Source organism: Halichondria panicea, chromosome 11, assembly GCF_963675165.1.
Source record: "Halichondria panicea chromosome 11, odHalPani1.1, whole genome shotgun sequence".
NCBI lineage: Eukaryota > Metazoa > Porifera > Demospongiae > Suberitida > Halichondriidae > Halichondria > Halichondria panicea.
Window position 1 is genome coordinate 2,919,838 of NC_087387.1, and position 27,632 is coordinate 2,947,469.

Consider the following 27,632-nt stretch of genomic DNA (forward strand, 5'->3'; position numbering starts at 1 on the left):
AATATCATGCAACATTCACAAGTGGATAACACGCTCCCTCCCAGATTGTTGTTGTAAAATTTACAACAATTTGACCAGTAAAAAGTTAAGTGGGTTACTTTATCTTGATGAATTTAGATACCTGCCAATTCTCTAGCCTCTCTAAAATAAAAATCAGCCTGGGAACGAGGCTACCAATTCTCATGAAATGTTTCCCAAGCAAGCAAGCAATTAAAATTTCGACTACATGTCAGCAGCAAAAACGTTTTAACAACTGCATGACCACAGCAGCTGCTAACCTTGTTACCAGGCCGAAAAATAAAAATCAGCCTGAGGACGAGTATGGCTTTAGTACTGCAAAAATTATGCGGTTATAGGTACACTCTACATAACAGCTTTTGCAAATACAGTGTAGCACTTACTATCTTACGTCTGACTAGTGAGCTGACGTCAAACTTGTGGTGAAATGTTTGCTTAGTAGTAGATTTTTTGAGTTAGCCTCTATTTATGCTCAGTGTCTTTGCTGATATGGTATTCATATTCCTCACATTCACTTAATTATACCAGGATCGAGTACATTAAGGGTGGATTGAGTGAGGTAACATACAGATACTTACTCTGTCTATTTAAAATGGTTTTACGGGTCTATTTGCTGGTACACTACAGCATACGTTAATATTTCTTGATTGTTTGTTGATGAAAATGAATGAATGCCTCTTTGAAGTAGATACCGCCTGTCTATTGGTTTATCTGTCCACCCACCTGTGTGGTACAAAAGATTATGCCAAGCTTTGAAAGAATTAGAGAGGCTTGTACTTGTTGATTGTTTTATTGAAGGAAATAAAATGGCTCTTTGAAAGTGAGTAGACACCACCTGTCCATTAGCAAGAGCACTCATATGTGAGACAGAGCATTCTGAGTATTTTGGTCGGCTTCTGTTATGATTGTCGGTAACAAGCCAATAAAAGCAATCTTAAGAATTAACTTGGAATTGCCATGGCCTGCAAAATGCAAATCCTTATGATTATATACACTGTGCAACTGTTTCTGGTGGACACAACGTTATTGCTGTAGAGAAAAGACTAAAACCACCAAGTTGGTTCAAATGGCCAGTTGTACGGTACATCAAATCTCCTCATGACTAGTGATTGCGATGGTAGCTCAGCTAACTTGTTGCTTGCTTCATTTTGGCAAAATGATGAGCTAAAACTCGTACGTATTATTATAGGGCCTGTACTAGTACTGTCAAAATTGAATTTTTTCCTCAAGCATCAAGCAATATAATTATGAGTAAGAGGAGTGATAAATGCTGTGCAAGTAGAGTAGAAATGTAGTAAATGTACGGAAGCCCATAGGGGCCATTCAGTTCCACTCTATATATTGACTTACGTTGATCGCATCTTAAGCCAGACCAACCATCAGGGCATGTACATACACCAGGTTGAAGGCATGATCCACCATTATTACACCCATTACTACAGACAGCTATATTCAATAAAATAAAGAAGTCTTGTCAAAAGTCTTGTCACATAACTATAATTGTGCAGCATCCACTACAGTAACTGCATTGTTATACCTTCATTGCATGCGCTTCCTGTCCACCTAGCAGGACATGTGCAGTTTCCAGGAGTAGAACAAATACCTCCATTAAGGCACAACGACTCACAGACAGCTGAAAAAATAAACTTTAATGCATGTGGTATAGGCGTAGCCGCTAATAGCATCACATACGTGTTTCACATCTAACTCCAATCCAGCCGAGAGGACAACTACAAACTCCAGGCTGTGTGCAATTTCCACCATTCTGACATGAAGGGGTACAACTTGGCTGAACAGGCGGGCGTACTAGAAATAAAAGGAGTTTTACACATAATTGTATCGGATAGTAAACAGGAAACGTTACCTAAAGGTTGCTTGGATAGCGAAACAACCTTTAGTCCCATAGGTCTATTCAGTAGATTTGAAATCACACCGTAGATTGTGAAAACACCCGAAGTTGAACTATGAGTTATGGTAGAATTCAGTACTGCTCGAAGTTGCCAGTCCGTCCAGTAAAGGGTACCATCAAAGAAGTCAATACCAAAAGGATGATTAATGAACTGACCAATCAGTATTTTTCTACCAGATCCATCAGATTTTGAGCACTCAATGCGATCTAACCCAGCATCAGCCCAGTACAAAGTTTGAGAGATAAGATCAAGAGTCACAGCATTTGGCCAAAGTAAATTAAAACTATGAAGTGTTTGCCTCTGAGTGCCATCATAAGAGACTCGCTCAATGCGTGGCAGAGATCCCCAGTCAGTCCAATATATTTTCCTAAGAAAAAATATAATGGCTATACCCTTAGTATTAATTAAATAGTGCACGCAATTACCTTGCAAAAGGATCGAGAACAATTGCTCTTGGAATACTTTCTCCCTCTATACCAGTAAGCAGAATAACAGATCTCACTCTAGTGTTGGGATCAAAAACTTCGATATCTCTCTCCCCCGCATCAGTCCAATATAGCTTTTTGTTCACCCAGTCCCAAGCAATACCATCTTATAAAAAAAGTAATTGAATGATCAGTAACATATAAAATTGTTGTACCTGGGGTTGTAATGTCTGTTTGTACGAGGATAGTCAATTGTGTTCCATCCATTTTAGTGCGAACAATGTGTTTAGCAATATAACATCACTCCAGAACATATAGCCATCTCTGAATACCAATGCGGCACAAAGATGAATAATACTGTATACATACATACATGCATTGGACGGTATGATATTATTACCTGATGTCAAAATCAACAGCTATCATATTACGTGTGCCTGATTGAATGCCTTGCACTCCAGTACCGTCTCTGTTTATGTTCACTAAATATTGCTCGTTGCCAAAAAACAAATAATTTTCTCTGAGCAAAGCTGTATATAAGCAAAAGTAGTGTATACAGCAATAATATGCATGTGCATTCAGAAAGAAAATCAAGATCCATGCAAATATTATTATGGTGGTGCTTATAGACTAGTACTCACGATTGGAAATCTGCCTTCTTTCTCTGATTAGCCCTTCCAACATTATAGTGTTTGTGCTAATACTCTGACCCTCTTGAAGGGCTATTGGATACTTAGAATCTTCTTCGTCGTATGGTAGAGCATCAATATTGGTCATCACAAAATTGTCGACTATTGGTTTGATTTGCGCTGCAGAAAAATCCAACACCACAGGCACCGCAGGAATTCTTGCTGCATGCATGGAATGAAAGATAATTATGAACAATAAATGCAGCAGGTTTACCAATACTGGTATGGGTGCTGCACAGCAGAAAGAATAGTATCAGAAAGATGGACTTTCCACACTGCCACATTGTTGTTTCTTTTTGATTTCACAGTTTTATAATTGTTGGCAGTTTAATTTCTAGTTGACTCTGCCTTGATTTTATAGCTTCAGTTTGCACGGGGATGTGATCTAGCGCGCGGGTATGGACCCCTGATTTCGGGGGGGCCTAATTATTAGCGCGATCTACTTAATTTAGCGCAAATTCACTAAAATTAGCTAAAATTAGCTTCAGCCACTCCCACTGAAAGCTACACCACAAACAACGAGGACAAACAAGTATTAAAAATGTGTGCTTTTGTGTGGATGTGCAGGCTCACTTGCTTGATCCTGCTAATAGACTATGGAGCATCTAAGGCTGTGGCCAAGCCTAATGTCATTCTGCTCTTTGCAGATGATGTAAGTTTTACCTACAAATTGAGGAGATACATCCCTGAAAATTAAAGCTTTCATGCAGCGCAGTACGTTACCATTTTTAACTTTAACCTGTACAAATATTTGGCAAACAATTTTTTTAGCGCATTGATTTTTAGTAGCAGCTACACTGTTAACGAGAGTGTATGCATACTGATAGAACCTTTATAATAATAACTGCTGCAACCTGTGTCAAGAGCACCCCCCTAAGCTAAAAATTTATTACTTGTTTATCTGGAAGCTATTCATATTGAAACGGTGAGCAGCACTAGCTATTCAGATTGAAAGCTAGCAATTGCATGTCTCATGATTTAGACCACACCTTTAAAATGTTGTCATGCGCAGGAAAAGAAGGTGTGGCTTCCGGTGCATGGACGTATAAAATGTTCGCGTGCTCTCAGCACCCTCCTACAGCATTTCCTAGAAACGCCACAGGAGGGTATAATTAACTATAATGGAGTGAAATACTGATGCTTGGGCACATACAATTGTTGCATGTGCAGGCAATACCCAGATATACTGCAGAATTTCACACAACTCAAATGGGATGTAGTGTAAGTGTAGTTACCCCGTGCATACGTAGCGCACAGCAGGGGTAGAGTGGTTGGTGTGTGCGTTGGTTTGTGTGTGTGCGTGCGTGCGTGCGTGACAACTTTCATGAACTACTTAATTGCTAATGAGACAGTAGTTGAAAAATAATAGGCTAGTTGTAGTTGAAACTTGTAGACGATCTTCGAAGGTGACAAAAACAATGTTTTCTTGATCTAATCGTTTCTTTATAGATTCATGATCATTCTCGATTCACGATCATTCCCCATACTGATAATGCTTGTTACAGTAAAAGTTATCATATTCGTTTTTGCCACTGTGCAATGAAGCTCAACGCACGGGGTGAATCCTCTATGAGCATCTTGTTATGTGTTGTTGCTATACTATAATAATGTAGTAGTTATTTCTCCTCCAACTCATTAAATCATTTGGTGCTAGAGGTCAGAAAGCTTTTGGAAACATCCAATTTGGGAGCCTAGGGTGGAATTAGTCTCATAAATTATCCGCTCCCTGGAGAAACCGTCTGAGCACTTTAGTCTGAACTTTTTTGGCCAGATCGGAATTCCGACCTAACCAATCAGATCAAGGATTCAGAATGACAAGAAGCGTATGCGTTCTATACAGTAGGATGCATTTATAGCTAGCGCTATAGTCAGCCTAACTGTGGCTACTGTTAGCCAGTCACAGTAAGTTGAGTTGACTGCACTAGTGCTGCTGAGCAACTTTTTCTTGTTCTTTTAGCAACGTTCTTGCATGGAGCAAGCCAAACAAAAATTCATAGCTGCTAGTCAAGCGTTCGCGGTTGACCTTTTACATGCGTTGGTTTTGACACTGATGTAATGACATTAACATTCCATTGTGGAATGACCTCTGGACTAAAGTGCTCAGACGGTCTCTCCTGAGAGCGGCTGATTCATGAGACTCGGGTGGAATAATGCTTGAAATTGTGTCTTCTGCTCCTAACAAAACGAGCTGCTTTGCAGATATAGAGTGGTACATCCCAAAGTCTGTATAATTATTGCAGTATCCGGAATAGACTATACGATAATTATAACCGTTTGTGTCCGAGCATCAAGTTTGCAATTTTTCCGCTTTGATCATGGGCTTGGCCGAAATTGGCAAAATAATGAGTGATATGACTATAGCATTATTTTAATTTGCATATATTTCTAGCTTGGCTATGGTGATTTGACAATGTATGGCCATCCAACCTCAACTAATCCCAACTTGGAGAAAATGGCTTCTGAAGGCTTACTCTTCACTCAGTTCTACTCAGCCAGTCCAGTGTGCAGTCCATCGCGAGCTGCTCTGCTCACAGGACGATACCAGACTCGCAGTGGAGTGTATCCCGGAGTGTTTGGCAGCAACAGCGTTGGAGGTGTGTAGCAAACAGTCATATTATCAGTGTAAGGTGTTATTATAATAATTATTCATGAATGGTATTGCATGACGTATATTTGGCGACGAACAAGACTTAGCGAATCTAGGTGAGGGTCACCAAATTAGTGACTCACCAATTACATTCTCATGTCATTATTATATAATGTTCACTAAATGTACCTGCTACCGTATAGCTGGTAATTTTCGTGGGGAAAAATATTCGTGGTTTTCGTGGTTGGAGGTCTGACCACGAATATTTTACCCACGAATGAAGCGACCTTGCCTACCTTTACCTACAATCCAAGCATCAACCACAAAAATATTATCCACGAAATGTCTCAATATTGCTGAACCACGAATATTTTGTCCCCCGAAAATTACCCGCTATACAGTATATACGGTATAATTATGTGCCTCAAGGCGTAGCCGCCACGGGGAATACGATAAAGCTGACTGTGTGTATCTGTCGATCTGCCTATCCCAGCTGTAAATGTTGCAACGCAACAAAAACCAACAGCTTTTTATACAGGCCTCTAGCCACATTCTTGGTACGTGGATTTGCAAACTAATGTTTCTTTCTTGCTACAGTGAAGGCTGTTTGCAGTCTCTCAGAATTGTTTGCAACATCATCTGTTTGCACAAACTTTCTTTTGAACTTACAAGTTATATAAAAAATATTATGTAGCCTTGCACTAAGCGATAGCTGTTTGTTAGCTACAACGTCTAGAGTCAGAAAAGAGCTGCAAAGCTGTATAGTACTGCCAGAAGCAACATCCATTGTGAACTCTGACATATTTGCAGATCCACCCCCTTTTTTAATTTTATTCATTGACAGGAAATGCATAATCATCTATGCTTCTATCCAGAGGAGGAATGCCAGTGTTAAAAGGTCACTAATTAAAACACCACGTGGCCCAATGTTTTACATGTAAAACTGAGTTTACCCTCGCGCCCCTGAGTTTATGCACCATCACTAGCTTGATCCTCTTTATAATCACAACAGGAATCAGTTGAGCTATCGCGCCCCAGAGGAATCAGCTTGAGAGAGGAGATCCAGGATTTAATTGAAACCTTTGAGTTTTTATTGCATTCTTCGAAACCACAAGATATGGAAAATAGCCTGCCGTGGCTAGAGAATAAATTTTGATATACTGGCTTGCTGCACTGGATAGATCTAGGTATATTAAGCTTTCTAAGCAGGCAAATAAAGAACAGAAGCGCTATATAAGCTGCTATATGCAGCAAAGGTCAAGAACCCAGAACAAGAATGTTTAATCCTTCATTAAACGTGACCCTATTGACCCTGGCGTTCCTCCTCTGGCTTCTATCCTTGAAGATCATCTCTATCCATCAGAATCCTCTTCCATAAACTTTTTAACCAAAGCAAAACATGCCTCAAGGCATTAAGCACTTGGGATATTGTCTTTAGTTTCTGGTCAGATTTAACAGTGCCTATGCCTGATTATCGTCCTATCATGTTACACTTGAACATAATGCAATTGTAGGACTTCCTTTGAATGAGACTACGATAGCTGAAGGCCTAAAGGCTGAAGGCTATAACACCAGTATCATCGGCAAGTGGCACCTGGGAGTGGGCAAGGACAATGAGTATCTCCCAACAAGGCAGGGCTTCGACTCGTATCTGGTAAGACTTTTATTTGTACTGTATTTTAGTATTGTTTGAATTCTGTTTTAATTTACAGGGAATACCATTTTCTCATGACATGTGCCCGTGCTTGGTATGTTTCTATCCCAATGCGCCTTGCTTTGATAAGTGCCGAACAGGTAAGTTGTATGTATTACGTTGTATCTTATTGTGACATTCCCGCTGCTTTTATAGGAGAGTCTCCCTGCCCTCTGTTCCAAAATGAGAAAATAGTCCAGCAACCAGCAGACTTTCTTCAACTGACAGAAAATTATGTCAAGGGAGCAGAGTCATTTATCAAAACCAATGCCAGTATGTTAGCCTCACAATTCACCACAGAATTCTGCAGTTTAACATCATGCAGCCCTGCATGCCCCTATTATAGTATTACAATTCCTCTTTTAACAGACAAGAAGGCGCCATTCTTTCTGTATATGGCTTTCCAACACACCCATCATCCGCAATTTGCCAGCAAAACTTTCACCAACTCCAGTGTCCGAGGTAAGTTTGGAGATGCCCTCAATGAACTGGACTGGGCTGTGGGACAAGTATTCCAATTTATTGAAGACGCCGGGGTGAAAGATAACACGTTTGTCTTCTTTACTTCTGATAACGGGTGAGCAGTTGTTAAGCTACAATTAAGAGGCTGTACCTACGTCTATATATAATTATAATGTCATAAAAGCTTTCATGATACTAATAGATCAGTATGTTACAATCCAGACTCATTCCCCCCCCCCCTCCCCCACTGACACACCACCAGCATTATTGTATATAGCTAGAAACGTTTTGTATGTAAGCAACGGACTATGCAACTATTAAAATTATAGAGCACATCTTGATTGCCCTGACAAGTTGTCCTAGCGTAATACATTTTGTTCTGCCATCAGGTGATATTGGTTGGACACTATAAAAATTACCCATGCAATGCCCTTAGTAATCTCTATAAAAATTCAGGGTTTACGAAAGTTAAGGTAATGATTAGCTCAAAAATTAGAAGCTATGTATTATGTTTAGGCCTGCATGCAGCTCTTGTACATTGAACAAGACACATGGCTGATATGATAGTGCATGCGCATCATAACTATGACATTTAACCTTCAATATTTGCATGCTAGGACACTATGACCAAGCAAGTAGTTAAATGGCCGGTAATAGACTAATTGCTCCAAAATTCACCGGTGACTGGCTGTTATTTATACTTTTGCTTGAACTACTAAATGCCATTATACATCTTAGTTCCTGTTACCCTAAGCTACAGGTACATAATTTTGCAATTTGACCTATTCAGACCATCCTTACTGAGGCAAATTCGTGGTGGTAATGCTGGCCTCCTGAGGTGTGGTAAGGGAACAACCTGGGAAGGTGGACAGAGAGTGCCAGCCATTGCTTGGTGGCCGGGTATGATCAGGACCGGAAAAACAATGGAGGTATGCATAAACTTTATTTTGGTTTCTGGACGTTTGTCCTATAGGAGTTTCATAGTTTGTTCAATTACAATTCTGTTTGTTACTATAGTATTGTTAAAATTAGGTATGCTACCTGTACACTGTCTGTCACAATACTATATAGGTACCGAATGTTTTGTGAGTACCAAACATATGCGAACTTTGTGAGGGTATCAATTCGCAACCATAAAATCGCAAAACCTAAATTACTACTGGTACACACGATTGCTAGTTAGATCGCAAAAGCTCAATTTTTCTGCTGATTTGGCTCATTCGCAAAGGTTTTTCACACGCAAAATATGTTAGTAATACTGTATGGTTCAGCTTTTGCTCACTGCATGTGCAATTAGGTTGCTGCGACAGTGGATGTTTTTCCTACTTTGATGAATTTAGTAGGAGGGAAACTGCCCAATGTTACTATGGATGGGGTGGACATGGCTCCAATTCTCTTCAACAACCAGAAGGTACTTAAACTGTGACGTGCTACTTCAATGTGTGTGAATCGCTTCCGACTTTCAGAGCAACAGAGATTTCTATATCCACTATCCTACAAACCCAGACAAGACTCTTGGTGTCTATGCTGTCAGGTGGCAGCAGTACAAGGCACACTATCACTCTCATGGGTGAGTTCTAATACTCAGTTATATATACGTTCTGCTTATTGCAAGTGCAACAGGCCTATTGCTGTAAACGAAATAATTATAGTCTCTCCATTCGTCTTTTATCAATTTATGTATAGAGGGCTGTGTCCAGACTTCTACCCTGATACGATGTGTCGGAGCAACTACTCCCTTCACTCATACGACCCTCCTCTTCTTTATAACCTCCATAACGATCCTAGTGAGATATATGCACTGGATGTCAAAGAGTACACTGATGTTATGAAAGAAATTGAAATGGTGAGTGCATGTGCAGGTATGACTATGGAATGTTACTGTATGTGGCTGCATGCATGTGCTTTGCGCTTGCTTGCATGGAATTAAGCGGGACATAGTTAAGAGTAAACTACTTGGTGTAACAGCTTATGATTGAGTATGCCATGATTTTCCTATGTAAACTGTTACACTTCTTAAACCTGAGGCGTGTAGGCGGCCACGGATTATATAGTAGTCCGTTTGTTTGTCTGTGTACTCCGAGTCTGCTCACCTGCATGGCTACCGGAGCTGCTGTGCTTCGTTTATTAAAGCTTTGTTGTCGAATAAAAGCGAGAAATCTTATCTTGCATGTTAGTGCCCAAGGTCAACCAACTGGCCAGCAGGAGTCTATCCATAGACCCAGAGGAGGTTGGACACTCGTCATTATTTCGCGCTCAGTCCTATGACAATTATTGAATTTCTTTGGGTTAAGGTGAAACTGTAAAAGCTGATTAGTGTTACTGTTACTGTATAGTGCAAGAGGTGGAGAGCACCAAAGAGAGAGATTAATAGTGGTCCAATCTTCTCCATAACCCTTACTTGTTATGCGAAAAATTGGGAAAGTGTCGAAAAATTCGTCATACTTTTCATTATGTGTATAAGCATCCGTCTGGAACCTTTTAGCAGGGCGACTAAATATACTCCTATATATATGCCTCTTCTGGCTATAATTGTTGTGTCTCTCTCTGAGTAACGGTGGAGCATCAGGTGCGCTTTTTTTGTAACTATTTCATTGAGCGCACGTGATAAAAGCTGATGGTGGATGACGCATGTCCAGCCTCCTCTGCTATAGACCCCTGCTGACATTGCTAAATTCTCGGTCCTAAAAATGAGTTGTTAAGCAACATAAAATTAAGCTTATCAGCCTATGATTTGTGGTGTTCTTATAGTACAAGTCACCTATATACACCACTATATACCTTGGCTATCAGTGGTTTGAGCCCTGCATGTAAATATTCTTAGCTGGGCATGTAGGTATTCCCGGGGAATTCCTACAACTTCCCTAGATAGCCATGATGTTATGATACACATCATGTGTGCTGAATCTATATACGTACATATACATGTTACTTGATTGTAACATTGCAACTATTCCCATTTAATCTTGCTTGCTCATAATACTCCAACCCAACCCATACACCCTACCACCAATATTGGTACTGTCACTGATGTGATTTGTCTGATCAGGCATGCATGTTTTGACAAAATGTTTCATTCCGTGTATTTCAGGTGAAAGCCAACTTTGAGGCAGGCATGGTGTGGGGAGAAAGTCAAATGGACAGAGGAAGTAACTCATCCTATGACCCGTGTGCCAAGCCTGGCTGCACTCCATTCCCCTCCTGTTGTACCACTAATTCTTTTATTGAACCAGACATGAGTTTACATGTATGACTATATACAAGCGGAACGTCTTCTTGACATGAGATCTATAGTATAAGCTCACCTATATGAAGTGTATGCATTGTATCGAGTTTAATTAGTTTTAGTAGCAAAAATTAATGTTACAGTTTTCGTAGCTGTCTGTTCACATGTTTATTGTGTTTTTTAACCCAACCATACATATAACAGATGATTATTGAAAAGCTTCCACCGAAATATGCATTTACTGCATCAAATAATATCGTCCAGACTCTAGATCTGTGTGGTTTCTTGGTGAAATTTAGCTACTCGCTAATAAAATGCGTCTCTTCCCAAGCAGGCAAGCAACATTTCAACTGCATGCCAGCAGCAACTGAATGTTTGACAACTGCATGACCACAGCTGTGTCAGCCTAATTACCAGGCGGATTTTTTCTTTTAATTGGCCTGGAGAGTGGGGATGAGGCTTGACCACAACTATCTAGTATGGGTTCAGTATATACTGCAAAAATGCTGCGATTATAGGAATTAAATACTTTACATAACAGCTTTGTTGCAAATAAGACTACCAGTTCAGTCGTTCGCGTATACATATATATCTAGGATGACAGTGAGGTAACGTATACGAATTTAAAACTCAGTCTAATGGTTTTAATTTACGGGTCTCTGTGCTGCATGGTATATACAGTACTACTACATGTAAACCGTATATATAGCGCGTAATTTTTGTTAGTGAAAATTTTCGTACGAACTATACACATTTAAATTCAGTATTTTAATTTTTGTACAGCTCAGGATAGTAACGTTGAACCTATTGTGCCAGAAAATGTTTGCAGTTTTTTTTATTTTTGTACATGTAGATCTAGGTGCTTCCACCATACGAATAATAACCCTATATTTGTTCATTGTTGAGATTGTTCTAGATCTTTGAAGTAGATACATGCATGCACCCTGCATGTCCATTGGTATTATCTATCCACCCGCCTGCGTAGCCCGGTGTCATAAAATTTTGGTCCCCCCCCCGGGCCTAGAATTTTAAAATTTTGGGCCCCCCGGGCCTAGAAAACTGTTAACATTCTAGGCCCCCCACTGTGAGATTAGGCCCCCCTCTTCTGCTAGAAGGAAGTCAAAGAGATATAAAAATAATATGGTAAGGTTAGCTCTATTACATGTAGTTGACAAAGCATCAAAGAGACTGCATGCATGCAAAGACTCTGTATCAAAGTAGCAAAAATGTTTGCATTATTATTCTATCATGGAATTCAAAGTGAAGGAAGATTTACCTTTCAAGTTACTCATGCTTTACCTATAAGGGTTAAATGCTTTGATGCAGCTCTGCAATGTTGGATCTTCCTGTAAGACAATCGATGTTGTTGCATAGCTATCGCCATATTTGCAACTTCGTGCTTACTTTCTCAGCCAAATTTCAGGACAAAAAAGTATAAAACACACAATTTCAGTGCAAAGACAACAATTCATATCTTCCTCCATGTTTTCCTATACATAGAAGATGCAAATTGTTGTGGGGATACTCCAATAGCATCACTGGCTCAGCTCTCAAGTAATGTGGAATCACAGATAGAAGTCAAGAGAGAAACTGTTGTATCATGGTGGAATCACAATAGCAGTTTCCTTTCGGGACAAGGGTAATCTTGGACAGTCCTGACCAATTCGGGACAGCTGGCACCTATGTGCTTCGTGCTGCATGAGGCCTGATTCATAGAATGACATGGTGCAGTGTGATGGCTGTGAGACCAGTGGTATACTATACTACTGTACATGCATGAAATGTGTGTGTGTGAGGAGAGCTGCATTCAGTAACTGGCACTGCATAGACTGTGAAGACCATGAAGACTGCATTGGTGTATTTTGAGAATGCACTGTCACATAATGTTACCGCTGTTGCGCTGTTAATGGGGGGCCTAAAATTTTAAGAGGGGGCCTAAAATGTTAAAATTCTAGGCCCGGGGGGGCCCAATCTCATGGGGGGCCTAAAATTTTATGACACCGGTACAAACAATATGATAATGACCGTATGGCTAATTGAAGCCTTTGAAAGAGTTAGGGAGGCTTGAGGTAATACTGAAAATGGATTGTTCTTTAAAAATGAGTATTGGTTATCTATCCACCCACCTGTGGTAAAGCCTTATGATAATGACTAATTGCCAAGCCTTTGAAACGGTTGTACTAGACTGTTTGTTGAAGCTATATCTACTGAAAATGAATTGTTACCGCCTGTTATTGGTTTCTCTATCCACCCACCTGTGGTATTGTTAAGCCTTTGAAAGAGTTGGGGAGGCCCTGTAAGGTCGTCACTTTGTTATTCTCTCTCAGTGTTGCAATTTTTTGTGGAAATCCATTATAGATCTACTGCGCATGCGCAAATCATTCTATAAATTCTCGGGCAACTCTGACACTAACAGGAAAAACTAAATCTAAGATGAGTATTTTTGCAACTTTTTGGGTGATTCTTTTGTCTATAGCTACTTCTGTTGTAGCCATTCCACAAAGTGATTTCTATTCATTTGGAACTACTGCTGGAGATAGTTCAGTACCAAGAGGAGATGACAACTCATCCCCAATTGTATCTCTAACTATCATCGCTTTTCCGTACTATGGACAATTTCACAACCAACTTTATGTGAGTGCATCTTTATACACAGTGTGGATTGAAGCTAGTGGCTTAGCAGCTTTAATATGGAGCATAATCTGTAAGTGGATTATTTAAAATACATGTTGCTATTATTGTGAGTGAATTACCTTTTTGTTTTTCACAACACATGCAGGTGAATACCAATGGACACATCACATTTTTTTCTCCTTCTGGTGCATTTATACCAGCGCCATTTCCTCTTGCAGATAACCTTCAGCTTATCACTCCCTACTGGGTTGACTTAGATACTCGAAACCCTCTAAGTGGTCTAGTATGGTATCGCATTGCTACTGATTCAACAACTCTAAGGAGAGCTGCAACTGACATTCAAAGAGCATTTCCAAACCAACGTCCATTCACTCCGGCGTGGTTGCTTGTTGCAACATGGGACCATGTTGGGAGATATAATTACGAAGTTGATGTGGTACGTAAGTTTCTTGTTACCAGTACAGCAGGTATAATTATTTTGTGGGTATTCACTTTCGGGGATTTAATTTTTGTTGACTATCGGCCTACAATATTTGCGTTTGCAGTACATGTCTAATCAGCGAAAAACGGGAAAGTTTATATCCTCGAAATAATAATACCCGCTATAGTTATTGCCCAACTAGAGTGCAACATGCCATATAATGCACTGGAGCAACATAATCCAGTGCAATACCGTACTCTACCGAGATTACGCCCACCCTAATTGCATGCTACAAAGCAGCTACAGTTAATTTCGAAAACAGTAGTTTTGTCTCAAAATTAAGCCCACCCAGGTGTTTACCTCGAAATTAATTAAGCCCACTCATTAAGAAACTATTCTTCTCTATCTGCGTCTGAGGCCTGCCAGCTCTTGAAATACAATGAATACATCAACATACAACAATGGTAAATGCATAGGTAAAGTAGCTACCGTAAAACCTCTATTTAAGGCGACCCTCTAAATATGCAACACTTGGACATTTCGCCCATATAGCACCATATAAATTCATTTTTTGTGTACATTAAAACTCTACTTTCGCAAAACGTAATTATTTAAAAGTGTCGACTTAAATCGAGGTCTTACGGTAGGTATAAAGAGTCAAGATTCTGCATCAGAAGGTTGTTCCTTGTCACTGTCAGAGCCTTCAACAGAGATTCAGAGAAGATTGTCCTTGTCTCTTATACTTGCTAATAGGATCTAGCTATATATTCAGAGCTAACCAGCGTACACAATAAACTGCTAAACATTTTCTGGCAACTTGCTCCACTGACAAATGCATCACTTCCTGGTGGGCGTATTTTCGAGGCAAATTAGCCTATGCAGGAACTTTCACTCAAAAGTGGGGGTGGGCGTAATTTCGGACGTGGGCGTAATCTCGGTAGAGTACGGTATATGGCATGTTGCACGAGGGCGCCTGCAATAACTAACTTGTTGCCCAATGACGTTAAACTTGTCTAACTGGTCATATAAGTCGTAATAAAAGACATGTGTTTTGAAGGAATTTAGTGAATTCCATAGTAAATTTTTAGGTTTTCTTACCACTTCAAGTAGTTAGCCTATAAAAGGGACCAAATGAGTTATTCGGTGGGATGGTGGGCATAAGTCCCAAATGGATATCTCTTAAAGAAATCTACTGCATTTACACACAGTGCAAGTGCATATAATCCAGTGCAATATATGGTTGCCATGGTAGTGATGCAACATGCCATATACTGAGCACTGGATTGCTTTGATCTGCCCACTCACTGGACAGCAAGCTATTATACTTTTGTTTTGATACTGCAGAGAAGCACTTTTCAATGTGTTTTGGCAACTGATGGTCAGTCAACTTTCGTAATATTCTTGTATGCTGATGGAGGGATTGAGTGGGACTTTCCCGGTCAAGTGGGTCTGAATGCTGGTGATGGAATTCGGTTCTTTAGCCATCCTGACTCATTTTCTTCACGACTCACTAACATTCACACTACAAGCAACGTAGGGATTCCTGGAGTTTGGATATTTAAAGTGGACGGAGAAGAAGTTGTGCCTGCCGGATGCTTAAATGAAAACAATAGTGAGCTATTTAATTGTATAGTATAGTTATACATGTGGCAGATCTATATATAGGATTCTTGAAAGGGGGGTTCTAGAATAATTACAACCCGCGTCCCATTTTTAGCGACACTCATGTAATTAAACATTTTATCAAGTAGCCTAGTATTTGTATCTGTCTAGGACTATATAATTATATCTAGCTTGACTAGGCTAGCCATGGCTACTAATTTACTTGCAATAATATTTGACATTTTTCTTGCAGTTCCAATCACTCTTACTCCCCGGTATGGCCATCTTTTTGGCGGTACCCCGGTTATTGTTACGGGGCCCTGTTTCTCAGTGAATGACTCTATTCGGTGTATGTTTGGGAGTACAGAGCAATCTGCTATAAAATTCATCAGTGAAGAATCAGTTCTCTGTGTTTCTCCACTTTTGACTAAAATAGGTTCAACCAGATTCACTCTGATTATCAAACAAAAAGATAAAGATGACGAAATAATCTTTGAGTCCACTTTCCTTGCTGGTTAGTGCTATATAATTATTGTATGCATGTTATGTTAATGTGAATACACACGCAGTGTCTCCGGACCGTGCTCATGTTGTGAACGTAACTACTCCTTCGCTTATGGTAAAGGCTAATATTGATGCAAAAATACAATGGACTCCTGAAGATATTATTCCAACCTATATACCGGAAAGTTTCAGCCGCTCAGTTGATGTTAATGTATTGATGTTCTATCAGAATTACAAGCAAGATAAAGACTCAAATTGGCAAGTAGACTGGACACCTGTAGAGGAGGGTTTAGAGAAAATACCTTTATCATCTGGTGAAACGATCTTCAAGTTTCCTAAGGTGACTTCTGACTGTATACTGCCTCTGCACGACAGAGCTTCATTTGTTACATCTTCAATATGCCCAATCATAATCAAAGTTTCTGTCAGCGAATCAAGTAGGAATTCTGAGCTGCTCCTGCCTTCGAATATTGGTGTATGGTCTGGTGTGTATTACCTTAACAATGAGAATAGACATCTAAGTGTAGAGTGTAGCGATTGGGATACTAAGGAAATGAAGTCGCTTGTATCAGGACCGAATCTCTTGAATATGGTAGCAGCTTGCCCCCCAACGGAATTATTAGCAAGAAATGACCGAGACTATCAAATCGAAGAAATGACTTCCCTTTTCAGGAAAACCAATTTCAATCAAACCTTTATGGAATTTTTTCATTCCGGGATTGAATGTTGCTATCGGCAGTCGACGTGAGTCATGTTATAGTTAAGCTATAGTATTTTTGCATTATACAGCACGTACATGCAGGGCTACGCCGGAAGGATTTGGGCAGCAATGTTGCTACAAATCTGATGGTAATCTTATTACAGGAGAGTCTGCTGGAGGAAGTGTGGACATTATGTCACCGAATGTTGACTACAACAGACATATATCTGACGATGTAGTGCCTTACGTTACTTGCTGTCAAGCTGTTAATGCGAGGTGCAACAAGTACTATCAATGGAGGCCTTCTGGCAACGAAACACAATACGCCTTACCTGTACCTGGTAAGCATTACATTCATCGTCATACAGTGACTGTACAATTATTACAAAACTTACAGAACCAATGCATGCATATAGAATATATGCATGCACATTCATAATTATGTACCCCTGCATACATTAATTTTGTTTGCTAATTACATTACCCATGTTTGTAGCTTGTATCTATGGTGACCCTCATATTGTTACACTTGATGGGCTCAAGTATACATTCAATGGGAAAGGAGAATTCACTCTGATCGAAACTCTTGATGACTCCTTCACTTTACAAGGAAGAATGGATACAATCCTAGACCCGGACAACAACCCAACACCAGGCACTGTGTTTACTGCACTCGTTGCTAGACAGCATCAGACTAGCACCACTGTACAGTTTGACCTTCGACCAACGGGAATTAGAGTTCAACTGAATGGCAACACGCTCAACTTTGAAGACTTGCCACAAATTGCTACAGACTACGTAACAATCGCTGATAATGGAAATAGCTCTGTTAGTGCTTTCTTTAGTGAAGGAGTTAAGATGGAGCTCAAAACCGAGAACGGTATTATCTCTGTGATGCTAATCACACTACCAAACTCTCTAAATGGAATGACTCGTGGGTTAATGGGAAATTTCAATGGGGATAAAAGTGATGATCTGATTCCAAAATCTGAGACAGAGTCAATTTCTACCAATTTATCGATTGAGAACATCCACCAACTGTTTGGCGTCACTTGTAAGCAATATAACATAATTATAGTGCTAATACATTAATTGTGCTTATATAATTATGCACATGCTCTGGCACACACATATAGGGATACTACGGTCTCAGAATGAGAGCTATTTCACATACATGCCAGGTCAGAGTTTTTCAGCCTTTTCTGATCCCTCATTTGTCCCCATGTTTCAACCAAGTTTTGACAACATTGAGCTGGAAGAGCAAGCCAGAAATGTGTGTGGAGATGATGAGTTTTGTCTGTTTGACATTGCTGCCACAAAGAATGTCGACATAGGAATGGCTACCATGCAAGGTGGAGAACAATTTAATGAGATATTGGAAATGGCTACACCAAGTAAGTGGGTGATCAATTGTCAAATGTGTGCATGATGTCACTTTTTTCGACAGTTGTGTGTGATCCTTCATGTGTGAGTGGTGCTTGCGTACAAAATAACACTTGCAGTTGTAGTGAAGGATATGAAGGCGACATCTGTGACACTGCAGGTGATGTTCACTTACTCACATTTATGCATGCATGTACAAATGTTAGATGGTCAAGTGCAGGCGGACCCAATGAACTAATCTGTTTGCCGTTTAGACCTATTACGCTGCCCTTGTATACCCCACTGACATCACTATAGCTAGCCTTATTGTGGTCATAATTTTTTATATAATACTTATCAAAACGTTAGTGCTAGGAAACGGTATCTAAACGGTGATACTACATGTATTATGAGTATGATATGATGCACTGTATATGAATTATAGACGCTGTGTCTTCAACATGATTAGGTTTGATTTCTATCTAATAATGTACCGATTATAGAGAGTAAAGCTTGCACTTTTTACAGTGGTGCTTGGCTGTGATGTTAACGTTTGTGAAAACAACGGAACTTGTACGAGGCATGTACGAACCTTCACCTGTAATTGTTCTGATGGGTTTATTGGTGCTTTCTGTCAAGAAAGAGGTAGTTGTTTCACTAGAATATTGCATTAATTTAACTCTGGTCAATGAACTTAAAGATTACACAGTGGAGCAAATGTTTTGAATAGTGCATGTGTTTGTTGGGACAAGATATTGATGCGGGTAGTTCTGCCTTAATTGACAATGTAATTCTAAACATAGCTAGATTCCGTTTAATTATATTAATGTACGCTATAGTTTGCTATTCGTGTATGCTTGGTCTCAAAGCACTATTTTCTTATCAGTACAATAGGGGAATTTAATAATAATGAAATTCCCCTATTGTGTAGAACCAGAGTTTGGTATTTCACTGGTTAACAGCAGTCCTCGAGTTACTGATGGAGCTGTCACTATCGACTTCACTACGAACAGGCCTATCAGCTTTGCACAGTGTTTCCTCACTGGGCAGACACGTCGAAACTGTATGTCTTTTATAGCTTTGAACTGTTAAAGCGTACACACAATTTAATTCACTAAGCTGTTGTGTATAGGCTTTGTAATTCTCTATAATTATACATCGCTACCCCCTCCTGCACATTCAGGTGCTATGTCACAGTGTTGATCTGTGCATGCAAATACCATTTTGTCGGTGGAATTTGAAAAACTACCTTGGCATAATTTATAGCATACACATACGCGCACATTATTATTACACAGGTGGTACTTCAGGCCGGGTGGAGTACAAAAACTTACTTCCTGGGTCGTATGTATTCAGAATTTCAGCAAGATCACTTTCAGGAGAAAGAGCTGTTCTTCGAAGAACTGTACATATTGGTTAGTTGTATAGTATACTTATCTTTATAGGTACAATTATGTACTAACCAACTTGTCGTCAGCACTTCCAAAATTTACTTTCGGTTAGGTCGAATAGTGCTTACAACATACCCTTAACCATCAGTTAACATTTGTCCAGTACTGTAGTTTATTATAGAATGATTCTTTTTTAAGGTGAAAGTGGTGATACTGATTTCTGTGCTGTTCATTTGATTAATGAGGGGATAGTGGTTGACAAGACATCAGTATCTCTGTTCTTCCAAAGTACCAGTGCTGTGGATTACAACCGTTGCCGACTGAAGGGCAATAACACTGACACGGAACTATCACGTTGTAAGCAAATAATTATTAGTGAATGTTGTTTCTCGTTTTGGAATGGCAAACAAGGTTGTACGTATAGAGGTGGATTGCCTTTTATCAATTGAGAGGTTGCCTTTAATTGTAGTGTCAGTAATCTTCTTCTGATTTAGCCTGACCTGACCAATATATCACAGTTGCCAGTTTCAGAGTGACCAGTATATATACCGTATTACTATTGGGGTGAAAAATATTTGCGAATGAGCCAAATCAGCAAAAAATTTACCTTTTGTGACTTAACTATTGCGTGCTGGCAAGGATTGTGTGTACCGTATAGCGGATACATATTTCAAGAGTATAAATTTTCGCGGAAATGCCTTTAGAAAGGTTTTTGCAGATTTAATTTTCGTGGAATAGCACCTTTTTGCAGCATGCATGCATGCAATATTAAATTCACCGTTGTAAATGTTTGCGGTACATGCCTATAATCCGCGAAAACCACGAACGTTTATACCCTTGAAATACACCCGCTATACGGTATTGTCCATACTAATTTAGGTTTTGAAAATTGATCACCATCGATCGCTAAGTTCGCATATGTTTGATACTCGCAAAACATTCTTAGTAATACGGTACATAGAGGGGCTATAGCATAGTCATTAAAGTGGATGGTTCAAAAAAATGTTAAGTAAAATAACTATTATTTATATTCATCATGACATTTCCTTAACACAGGTAGAAGTCCTGTTCGTTATCATAATCTGGCTCTTGGAAATTATCGATTTCAAGTAATTCCTGTTGGCTGTAGTAAAGAGAAAAGACTCTCTGTCAGGCTTGAGATTATTTAAAGGGGACAGAGTGGAAAGAACATTGAATTTAAACTATAAACATTAATTGTAGATCTAGCTATATATACTGTGACGTATACTTGTTAGTATAGTTGCTATTATTATTAAATCAGACTACAGTGTAATTTAATTAATAGTCTTGCTTGTGCAGACATGCAGTGTATTAAACTTGTTGCAACATGCACACTTACGTGTCTTTGTACAGTTTTGAGTTTGCTTTAGCTGTGATTCTATCATCATGTACAGTGGAATTGAATCTCTATAGTTATGACAGACAGCAAAGCCATGCATTGCCATGATTGGGGAAGAACCTTTCAGCTGTTAGAGGTTTTGATTGCCAAAATATTGGACCTGAGCATGGAGTTGATCACAATAAATTATCAACAATGACAATGAAGCTGCATGCCCTTTCAATCAATTCCTGATTAAACAATTTTCCTTACTTGTCTGGTAGCATGCATACAATAATAATAATTATTGCATGACTATATAATTACTGATGGAGCCTCCGAGTAACGGACATGTCAAGTTGGTGCAGGAGGTTTTGTCCTTTATTTAGAGTTTTATATTGGGAGGTTTACCATTATAAGGTGTATACATAATTATATAAGGTATATATAGTATTATACATACCTTAATTTTATGACTTCAAGTACACAATGTGATGTAGATCTGTATATTAATATATAAACGAACAATAATGCGTTACAGATACTTCATGCAGATGCACATGACTGAATGAGTGTTGCAAGCTGCGCTGCATATGCTAATGCCTCTCGCCATGTTTTACTTTCGTTCAAGAGTGTTATCAAAGAGATAATAGTTTGCTTTGTATATAGTTAACAAAAGGCATAGTCTGTATTCTGTACGAATAGTAAGAGAGAATTTAAGCACTGAAAATAGTATCTATGACAAGCAGTCTGTAAAAAAAAAAAGAGTGTATGTACGATTATCTATATAATAATAATTATTATAGTATACGTATATACATGTACAGACCAGGTGTATTCGTACAACAATAAATAATGTAGTAATTCAAAGTTCCAATGTTTCGAGGGAGAGGGTCTGCGAGTCCATTGTGCCCATCACTGAGGCTGCATTTCCACGCTGTACTGCGACCGACAGCCTTTGCAGTAAGTAATGGGAGGACTAATAATAATATATAACTTAACTGAGAAGAAAAGACGTACTGTATATACATGCATCTATTTATTCGGGGTTCAAGTGCATATTAAATGGGATATTGTTCAGCAGTATCTTAGATTAGTATTGCAGTATATCTAATAGTCACAGCAGTCCTCTTGCAGATTAAACGATCTCTGTGAGAGTGGGGGAGAAAGGGAACAATGGGATGAGAGCGGGGAACAACGGGGAGAGGGGAAGCATGGGGGGAGAGTTGGAAACAACAAGGGAGAGTGAAGAAGCATCTGATAGATAGATCAAATGAAAATGCTTGCCATGCATGCAGACATCTAATAACTATATACCCACTGCATGCTCCATTAAAACTAAAACATTAGACGATATACCCAGCCACTTAAGATCCTGAGAGGAAAAGAAATTGACTACCGTATAGCGGACAATTTTCGCTATTTGGCTCCAACCTTCAGCAGAAATTGTTCATGGGTTCAAATATTCCCGTTCAATGCCAGGAAACTACACCAACCAATAGCTTTGCATGTGCATGGGAGTTTATCTCTTTTCACGTTAACTGCTCTGCCCTCGAAAAATGCGCATCACGGTCGAACATTCCCCACTATATACGGTACCGGTGTCACAGGACACGGCCTCCCCCAGGACAGGAGCTCCGGGGGGGGTTCCGTCCTTAGGATATTTCCTCCCCCCGGAGTTTCTGTCCTAGGACAAAAGCTCCTACTCCAGGACCAGAGCTCCCCCATTCTGCGGTGCAGGTGAAAGTCAGTCCACAGGTAATCTGAGAGGACTAGTCTAGGCTACGAAGTAACAGCCATAGACAAAGCCTAACTAGATGCAATAGATGCTGTATCTATTATGTTATAGATCTCAACACTCAATATATACAACAATGCAAGAGAAAGAAGTACAATAAATATAACCAAAAGTGCACAAATCATAAAGTGATACAACCAGAACAAAACCAATCACCTACTGATTCTTTGCGAATTTTGGCACAGCGATATAGTGATACCACTCACTATACATTTGTCACACATGACCATATCCTCAAAAGAGTCCGGTCTCTTGCACATGCAGTATATTGTAATGGCAATGGTTTGTGGTGTTGGTCTTTTGGGCATCGCTTTCTTTGTGCAAGGGAACCGTGAGTTTGCCCTTCTCAAAGCACTTAATGAGATGTGCTCTCATTTTGGCCTCATCAAACACTAGAGAATCCACATTATCGTTCATAGCAGCGTGATATGCAGCAGCAATGCTAAATAGTCCGCAGTTGATAGCACCATCTTGCTGCTGGAGAGCCACCACAGAAATCAACAGCCCATTGCATTGAATTAATGGGCCTTGTGCTATCTGGAGCTCAGTACTTGGGGAAAGCGTTCCATTGAAGCAGCTGTCGTACAAATACAGTTCACCCTTAAACAGAGAAGTGGCAATCCATGCAGTGCTGTCGTTCTTCAACAAAGAAGATTTTCACAGCTGCATGTACAAGTAAAATTATCCTAATTACATAAACGTTGTCTTACCTGGGCCTTGATTATTGGAAACTGGTGGAAATGCCTTTAATTGGGCCAAGAGAGTATTATAGCAGCCTTCAAACTTAAGGAATTGCATCGATAATAACTGGTGGGCTGCACGCATATGCTTGTCGGAGAGCATACCACCTATTGCACTCAACACTTGTTTGTCAAAGAGGTTTAGATCTAGGGTCTTCAGCCACATCGTTCCTATAATCATATACACAGAAGTCTAAGAATTGTACAAGATATATACACAGCTTATACAGAACATTCTACCAAGAAAATAGACATGTTATGATATAATATTATTACCTGACTCTTTTGTTTCTTCCTATAGGAGGTGACTTGCAAGGATCTTTTGTGTCAAGAGGGCGCTTATCACGCTTATCTTGCTTTTGAGAGGGTAGGTCAGGCTTTTGAGAGGGTATATGTTAGGCTTTTGAGAGGGTACATCAGGCTTTTGAGAGGGTAGGTCAGGATTTTGAGAGGGTACATCAGGCTTTTGAGAGGGTAGGTCAGGATTTTGAGAGGGTAGGTCAGGATTTTGAGAGGGTACGTCAGGCATTCGTTTATTCTTATAGGAGGTGATTTGACTGGAGAAGAGTGGTTGTCTTCAGAGCCAGGAAGAGTGTTTTCTTCATCGTTGGTTTCTGTAAAATGTTTTAAGCATAATTATATAGCAAGGAACACGACAGAAGGAGGTTATTGCTAGCCACACTTTACCTGGAGAGTAGTATTCCTTTAGCAGTACCCATTGTAACACTTTTTCAATACTTTGCCGCTCCCAGACTGCAACTCGTATCTACCCTTGTCAAGGATCTTATGGACAATATATGGACCTTTCCAGGTGCAGTCCATTTTCCCTCCCATTCGATGAGAATTGGCCATATTCTTTAGCATGACACTGCTGCCAACTGGATAACTCTACGACAAAAATGGCAAAAATTAAGCTAAAGTTTGCTATATAAAATAATACCTTCAAAGAGTTATGCTTGTTGTCATACTGCTGCTTCTGTTTTTGCTGTGCAGCAGCAATGTTCTCCTTGGCATTGAGGTGACAGCGGTCACGAATTTCCATCAACCTTCGGAGAATTCCATCCATGTCTTCTCCGTCTTCTTCATTTTCAGTCTCCTCTCCACTCAATTGGTCAGCATCTCCTCTATCTTCTATAGCGTCGGCACCATCTCGTTGATCCATATCAAAAGTAACAGCTTTCCGCGGGTGGCGATTGAACATTAGGGAAAAGGGTGTGTACTTTGATGATGCCTACAATAAAAAAAATAATATATGCATGCATTTAAAATTTTACCTGTTTTGATATTGTAACAAAGCCGAGCGGTATGCCTTGTATTCGGAACATAATCACAATAGAATGACCTTCAACATTTAATTGCAACACACTGTATAACAAAACACACCTGCTTATATACCAATCTAAGTATCTAGAATGATCTAGAACAAATAAAAGAACAGGAAACAACTAGAAAATCCCTGAGTCTATTGAGAACAATCTAGAATAAATAAGAACAGTCTGGAACCAATGATCCAAAGGGTTGTCCAATTATGACACCAATAGTCCATAGTACAGAGTACATCACAGATATGCGATAGGCATAAAGAGCAGCAGAGAGATGCTGATCCCAGTCATCAGTACTAGAATCGATTACCTTCTTGAGAGTGTTCACTAGAGTCTGGTTGAAGCGTTCATCAAGGCCATTTGTTTGTGGGTGGTAAGCACTTGATTAGCCTCGATCCCAGGCCGAGTTTTCGCTTTTATAACGGTTAGGCGAACAACTGGGCCTGGTACTAGTTGTCTGCGCATGCGTCAAATTTTCATTGTATATTTGTGGTCGGCAAAAATATTTAATAAATCAATAATAGAAATTTGTACACAGAAAATGCACAGAGTGAGTACACAAAAGATGCACATAGGGAGCTGCTTCACAAAGGCCTGGGGAGTTGCCAGTTGTGCTGCAGCACAATTACAGTGACCCAGGGCAACTTCAGGATGATTGAATGCCTTCCAATTACGTTTCAAAAAGATTTAGCAGGCTGCTGGACTTCTGTGATTCTAGGCCCCAACTCGTAACTCAGTTAAATTTTGCTTGAGAAAACATAGATTCTCTTGATGTCTCTGAGCTACCCAGCAACGCTCGAATGAGCAGGTCATACTCCAGTCCTGTGAGTATAGGACAATATTAAAAGAAACCAAAGACGGTTAAACCCTTACCTCAAACTGTCCAGTCTCGTCTGTTAGTATAGCCAAGAGGAGCACTGTTGGGATAGCTGGATATTAGCCATTGCTCCTGTACAGAGAAGTAGACATTTTAAATACGTGTAGATCTATACATATTAAATTTCTCGGTTATAGTGTCATTGTCGACGAGCTGATGATGGCAGCACCAAGTTCTCTAGCTCACACTCTTCACTTGATCCACCATATTAATGATGAAACTATAGTCTACCTACGTACCGGTAGATCTTGCCAAACATGAACAATACTTGATAGCATAGCCATAGGGCCCACACAAAAATATCTGACCTTTAACAAGCTTGACAAAGCTTTATACCTCTTCCCTTGTTGTTCAGTCTTCAGAATAAGCTTCAGAGAAGAGAGAAGCTTCAGCTAAGAGCCATTCCAATCGATTCCAATAATGATAAAACGGAAACTGACTTCTAGTACTTGATAGTACACGAATATAAATGTCACGAAAGTGAACGAGAATATCCATTCGTCAGAATCTGACGAACGACTGACGCATGCGCAGACAACTAGTACCAGGCCCAGTTGTTCGCCTAACCGTTATAAAAGCGAAAACTCGGCCTGGGATCGAGGCTAGCACTTGATACGCAGTGCTGTATGTCAGTCAACTGAAAAAGTCGGGTGTTGATTTCGTTGACAAACTCTCTTCCTTGGTCTGATTGAATTACTTTTGGCTGGCCACCCATGCCTGCAAAATGTGTCAAACAGAAATTTTGCTACACCTTCTGCTGATTTTGATGGGAGTGGGGCAGCACTTGATACGCAGTGCTGTATGTCAGTCAACTGAAAAAGTCGGGTGTTGATTTCGTTGACAAACTCTCTTCCTTGGTCTGATTGAATTACTTTTGGCTGGCCACCCATGCACTGCAAAATGTGTCAAACAGAAATTTTGCTACACCTTCTGCTGATTTTGATGGGAGTGGGGCAGCCTCAGGCCACTTAGAGAAATAGTCTGAGAGCGTGATAATGTACTTGTTTCCAGAGCTTGTTTCAGGTAGAGGTCCTACCAAGTCAATACCAACTCTGTACCAGACCTTTGTCACAGGGATGGGATGTAGTTCTGCTCTGGGCTTCTGCAGTCGGTGATTCGTTCGTTGGCATTTGTCGCAGTGCTTGCAGAGCTGCATGTATGACGTCAGCATGTAGGCATTTCCAGTAGAAATCTTGAGCAACCTACATGCATGAAACAGATATAATATTATTGTACTTTATAAGATATGATGATAAATATACCTTTCCATAAGTCTTGTCTCTCCCAAAATGCATTCCATGCATCCAGTCCATCGTGGCACATGTTTAGTATCCTGCTTTTCTCCTCTTGCTTCACCACAACTCTTCTCATTCTATGCATGTTAGTGCTGTCCTTCTCAGGCAGGTATAAGCATTGTTGCTGCAGAGCATATCTTTGAACTTTGTGTCTTATACTTCTCTTGTCATTAGTGGAAAGCCCGTCTCTGTATTTCTTCTGGCCAGCATTGCTAGCAGCAGTCTTGCACAGCAGTATGTCCTCATACTCTTGTTGAGTAGCCATTCTGATTGCTAACAGTCTATACATTTCGCATGCACGCGCAACGCTAAAGCCGCCTTGACAGGTTTTGACAGGGTACATGTACCCGGATGATATATCCTGGGGGCGGGGATTCTGTCCTAGAACGAAACCACCGGGGGGGAGGCATTGTCCTAAGACCGCAGGCTCCGGGGGAGAAACTGTCGCCCGGAGGTTCTATCCTATGACACCGGCTTGAGGATTGATTCGATGTACATTCAATTTAACTTAAATTGTGACCATGACACAATTAATTTTGACAACACTTGTATATACATGCACAGCATTGCAAGTGTAGATCCCTTGATTTGACTGAATGGAACCGGAGCGACAGCACCTCTCAGTGTGTGTGTGTGT

At 40.0% G+C, this 27,632-nt stretch overlaps 2 protein-coding genes and 1 long non-coding RNA gene across 5 annotated transcripts; 2 read left to right on the plus strand and 1 right to left on the minus strand.

Annotated features, from left to right (window-relative positions):
- The first annotated feature begins 3,529 nt into the window (after nucleotides 1–3,529).
- Nucleotides 3,530–11,233, plus strand: LOC135343823 (arylsulfatase A-like). The gene is made up of 11 exons (XM_064540838.1): nucleotides 3,530–3,694; nucleotides 5,432–5,636; nucleotides 7,144–7,283; nucleotides 7,342–7,423; nucleotides 7,479–7,595; nucleotides 7,692–7,899; nucleotides 8,575–8,713; nucleotides 9,082–9,195; nucleotides 9,251–9,354; nucleotides 9,471–9,630; nucleotides 10,876–11,233. The coding sequence occupies exons 1-11, from the start codon at nucleotides 3,584–3,586 to the stop codon at nucleotides 11,035–11,037; spliced, it is 1,542 nt and encodes a 513-aa protein (XP_064396908.1). The 5' UTR covers nucleotides 3,530–3,583; the 3' UTR covers nucleotides 11,038–11,233.
- Nucleotides 11,234–13,398: 2,165 nt separating this feature from the next.
- LOC135344419 (protein mesh-like) lies at nucleotides 13,399–21,075 on the plus strand. Its single transcript, XM_064541616.1, has 14 exons — nucleotides 13,399–13,644; nucleotides 13,790–14,080; nucleotides 15,410–15,677; nucleotides 15,921–16,181; nucleotides 16,237–16,915; nucleotides 16,974–17,212; nucleotides 17,368–17,925; nucleotides 18,008–18,265; nucleotides 18,319–18,414; nucleotides 18,762–18,878; nucleotides 19,165–19,296; nucleotides 19,532–19,648; nucleotides 19,823–19,981; nucleotides 20,681–21,075. The coding sequence occupies exons 1-14, from the start codon at nucleotides 13,444–13,446 to the stop codon at nucleotides 20,791–20,793; spliced, it is 3,489 nt and encodes a 1,162-aa protein (XP_064397686.1). The 5' UTR covers nucleotides 13,399–13,443; the 3' UTR covers nucleotides 20,794–21,075.
- A 1,532-nt stretch (nucleotides 21,076–22,607) lies between these two features.
- On the minus strand, nucleotides 22,608–26,315 carry LOC135343481 (uncharacterized). Of its 3 annotated transcripts, none has more exons than XR_010397182.1 (7): nucleotides 26,037–26,315; nucleotides 25,697–25,772; nucleotides 24,442–25,645; nucleotides 24,189–24,389; nucleotides 23,778–24,115; nucleotides 23,472–23,672; nucleotides 22,608–23,424 (listed from the first exon to the last, which is right to left on the minus strand). It is a non-coding gene; the product is annotated as an uncharacterized LOC135343481 (long non-coding RNA). The 3 variants fall into 3 exon arrangements; XR_010397181.1 differs by having other exon boundaries at nucleotides 22,609–23,424; nucleotides 26,009–26,315; XR_010397180.1 differs by having other exon boundaries at nucleotides 22,609–23,424; nucleotides 25,697–26,315.
- Nucleotides 26,316–27,632: the final 1,317 nt, after the last annotated feature.

Coding starts and splice junctions, on each gene's coding strand:
- LOC135344419 (XM_064541616.1), top strand. CDS start 13,444: ATGAGTATTTTTGCAACTTTTTGGGTGATTCTTTTGTCTATAGCTACT. Junction 14,081..15,409: donor ATAATTACGAAGTTGATGTG/GTACGTAAGTTT, acceptor TTGATACTGCAG/AGAAGCACTTTTCAATGTGT. Junction 17,213..17,367: donor ATACGCCTTACCTGTACCTG/GTAAGCATTACA, acceptor CCATGTTTGTAG/CTTGTATCTATGGTGACCCT.
- LOC135343823 (XM_064540838.1), top strand. CDS start 3,584: ATGTGTGCTTTTGTGTGGATGTGCAGGCTCACTTGCTTGATCCTGCTA. Junction 9,196..9,250: donor TTCTCTTCAACAACCAGAAG/GTACTTAAACTG, acceptor TCCGACTTTCAG/AGCAACAGAGATTTCTATAT. Junction 9,631..10,875: donor TTATGAAAGAAATTGAAATG/GTGAGTGCATGT, acceptor CGTGTATTTCAG/GTGAAAGCCAACTTTGAGGC.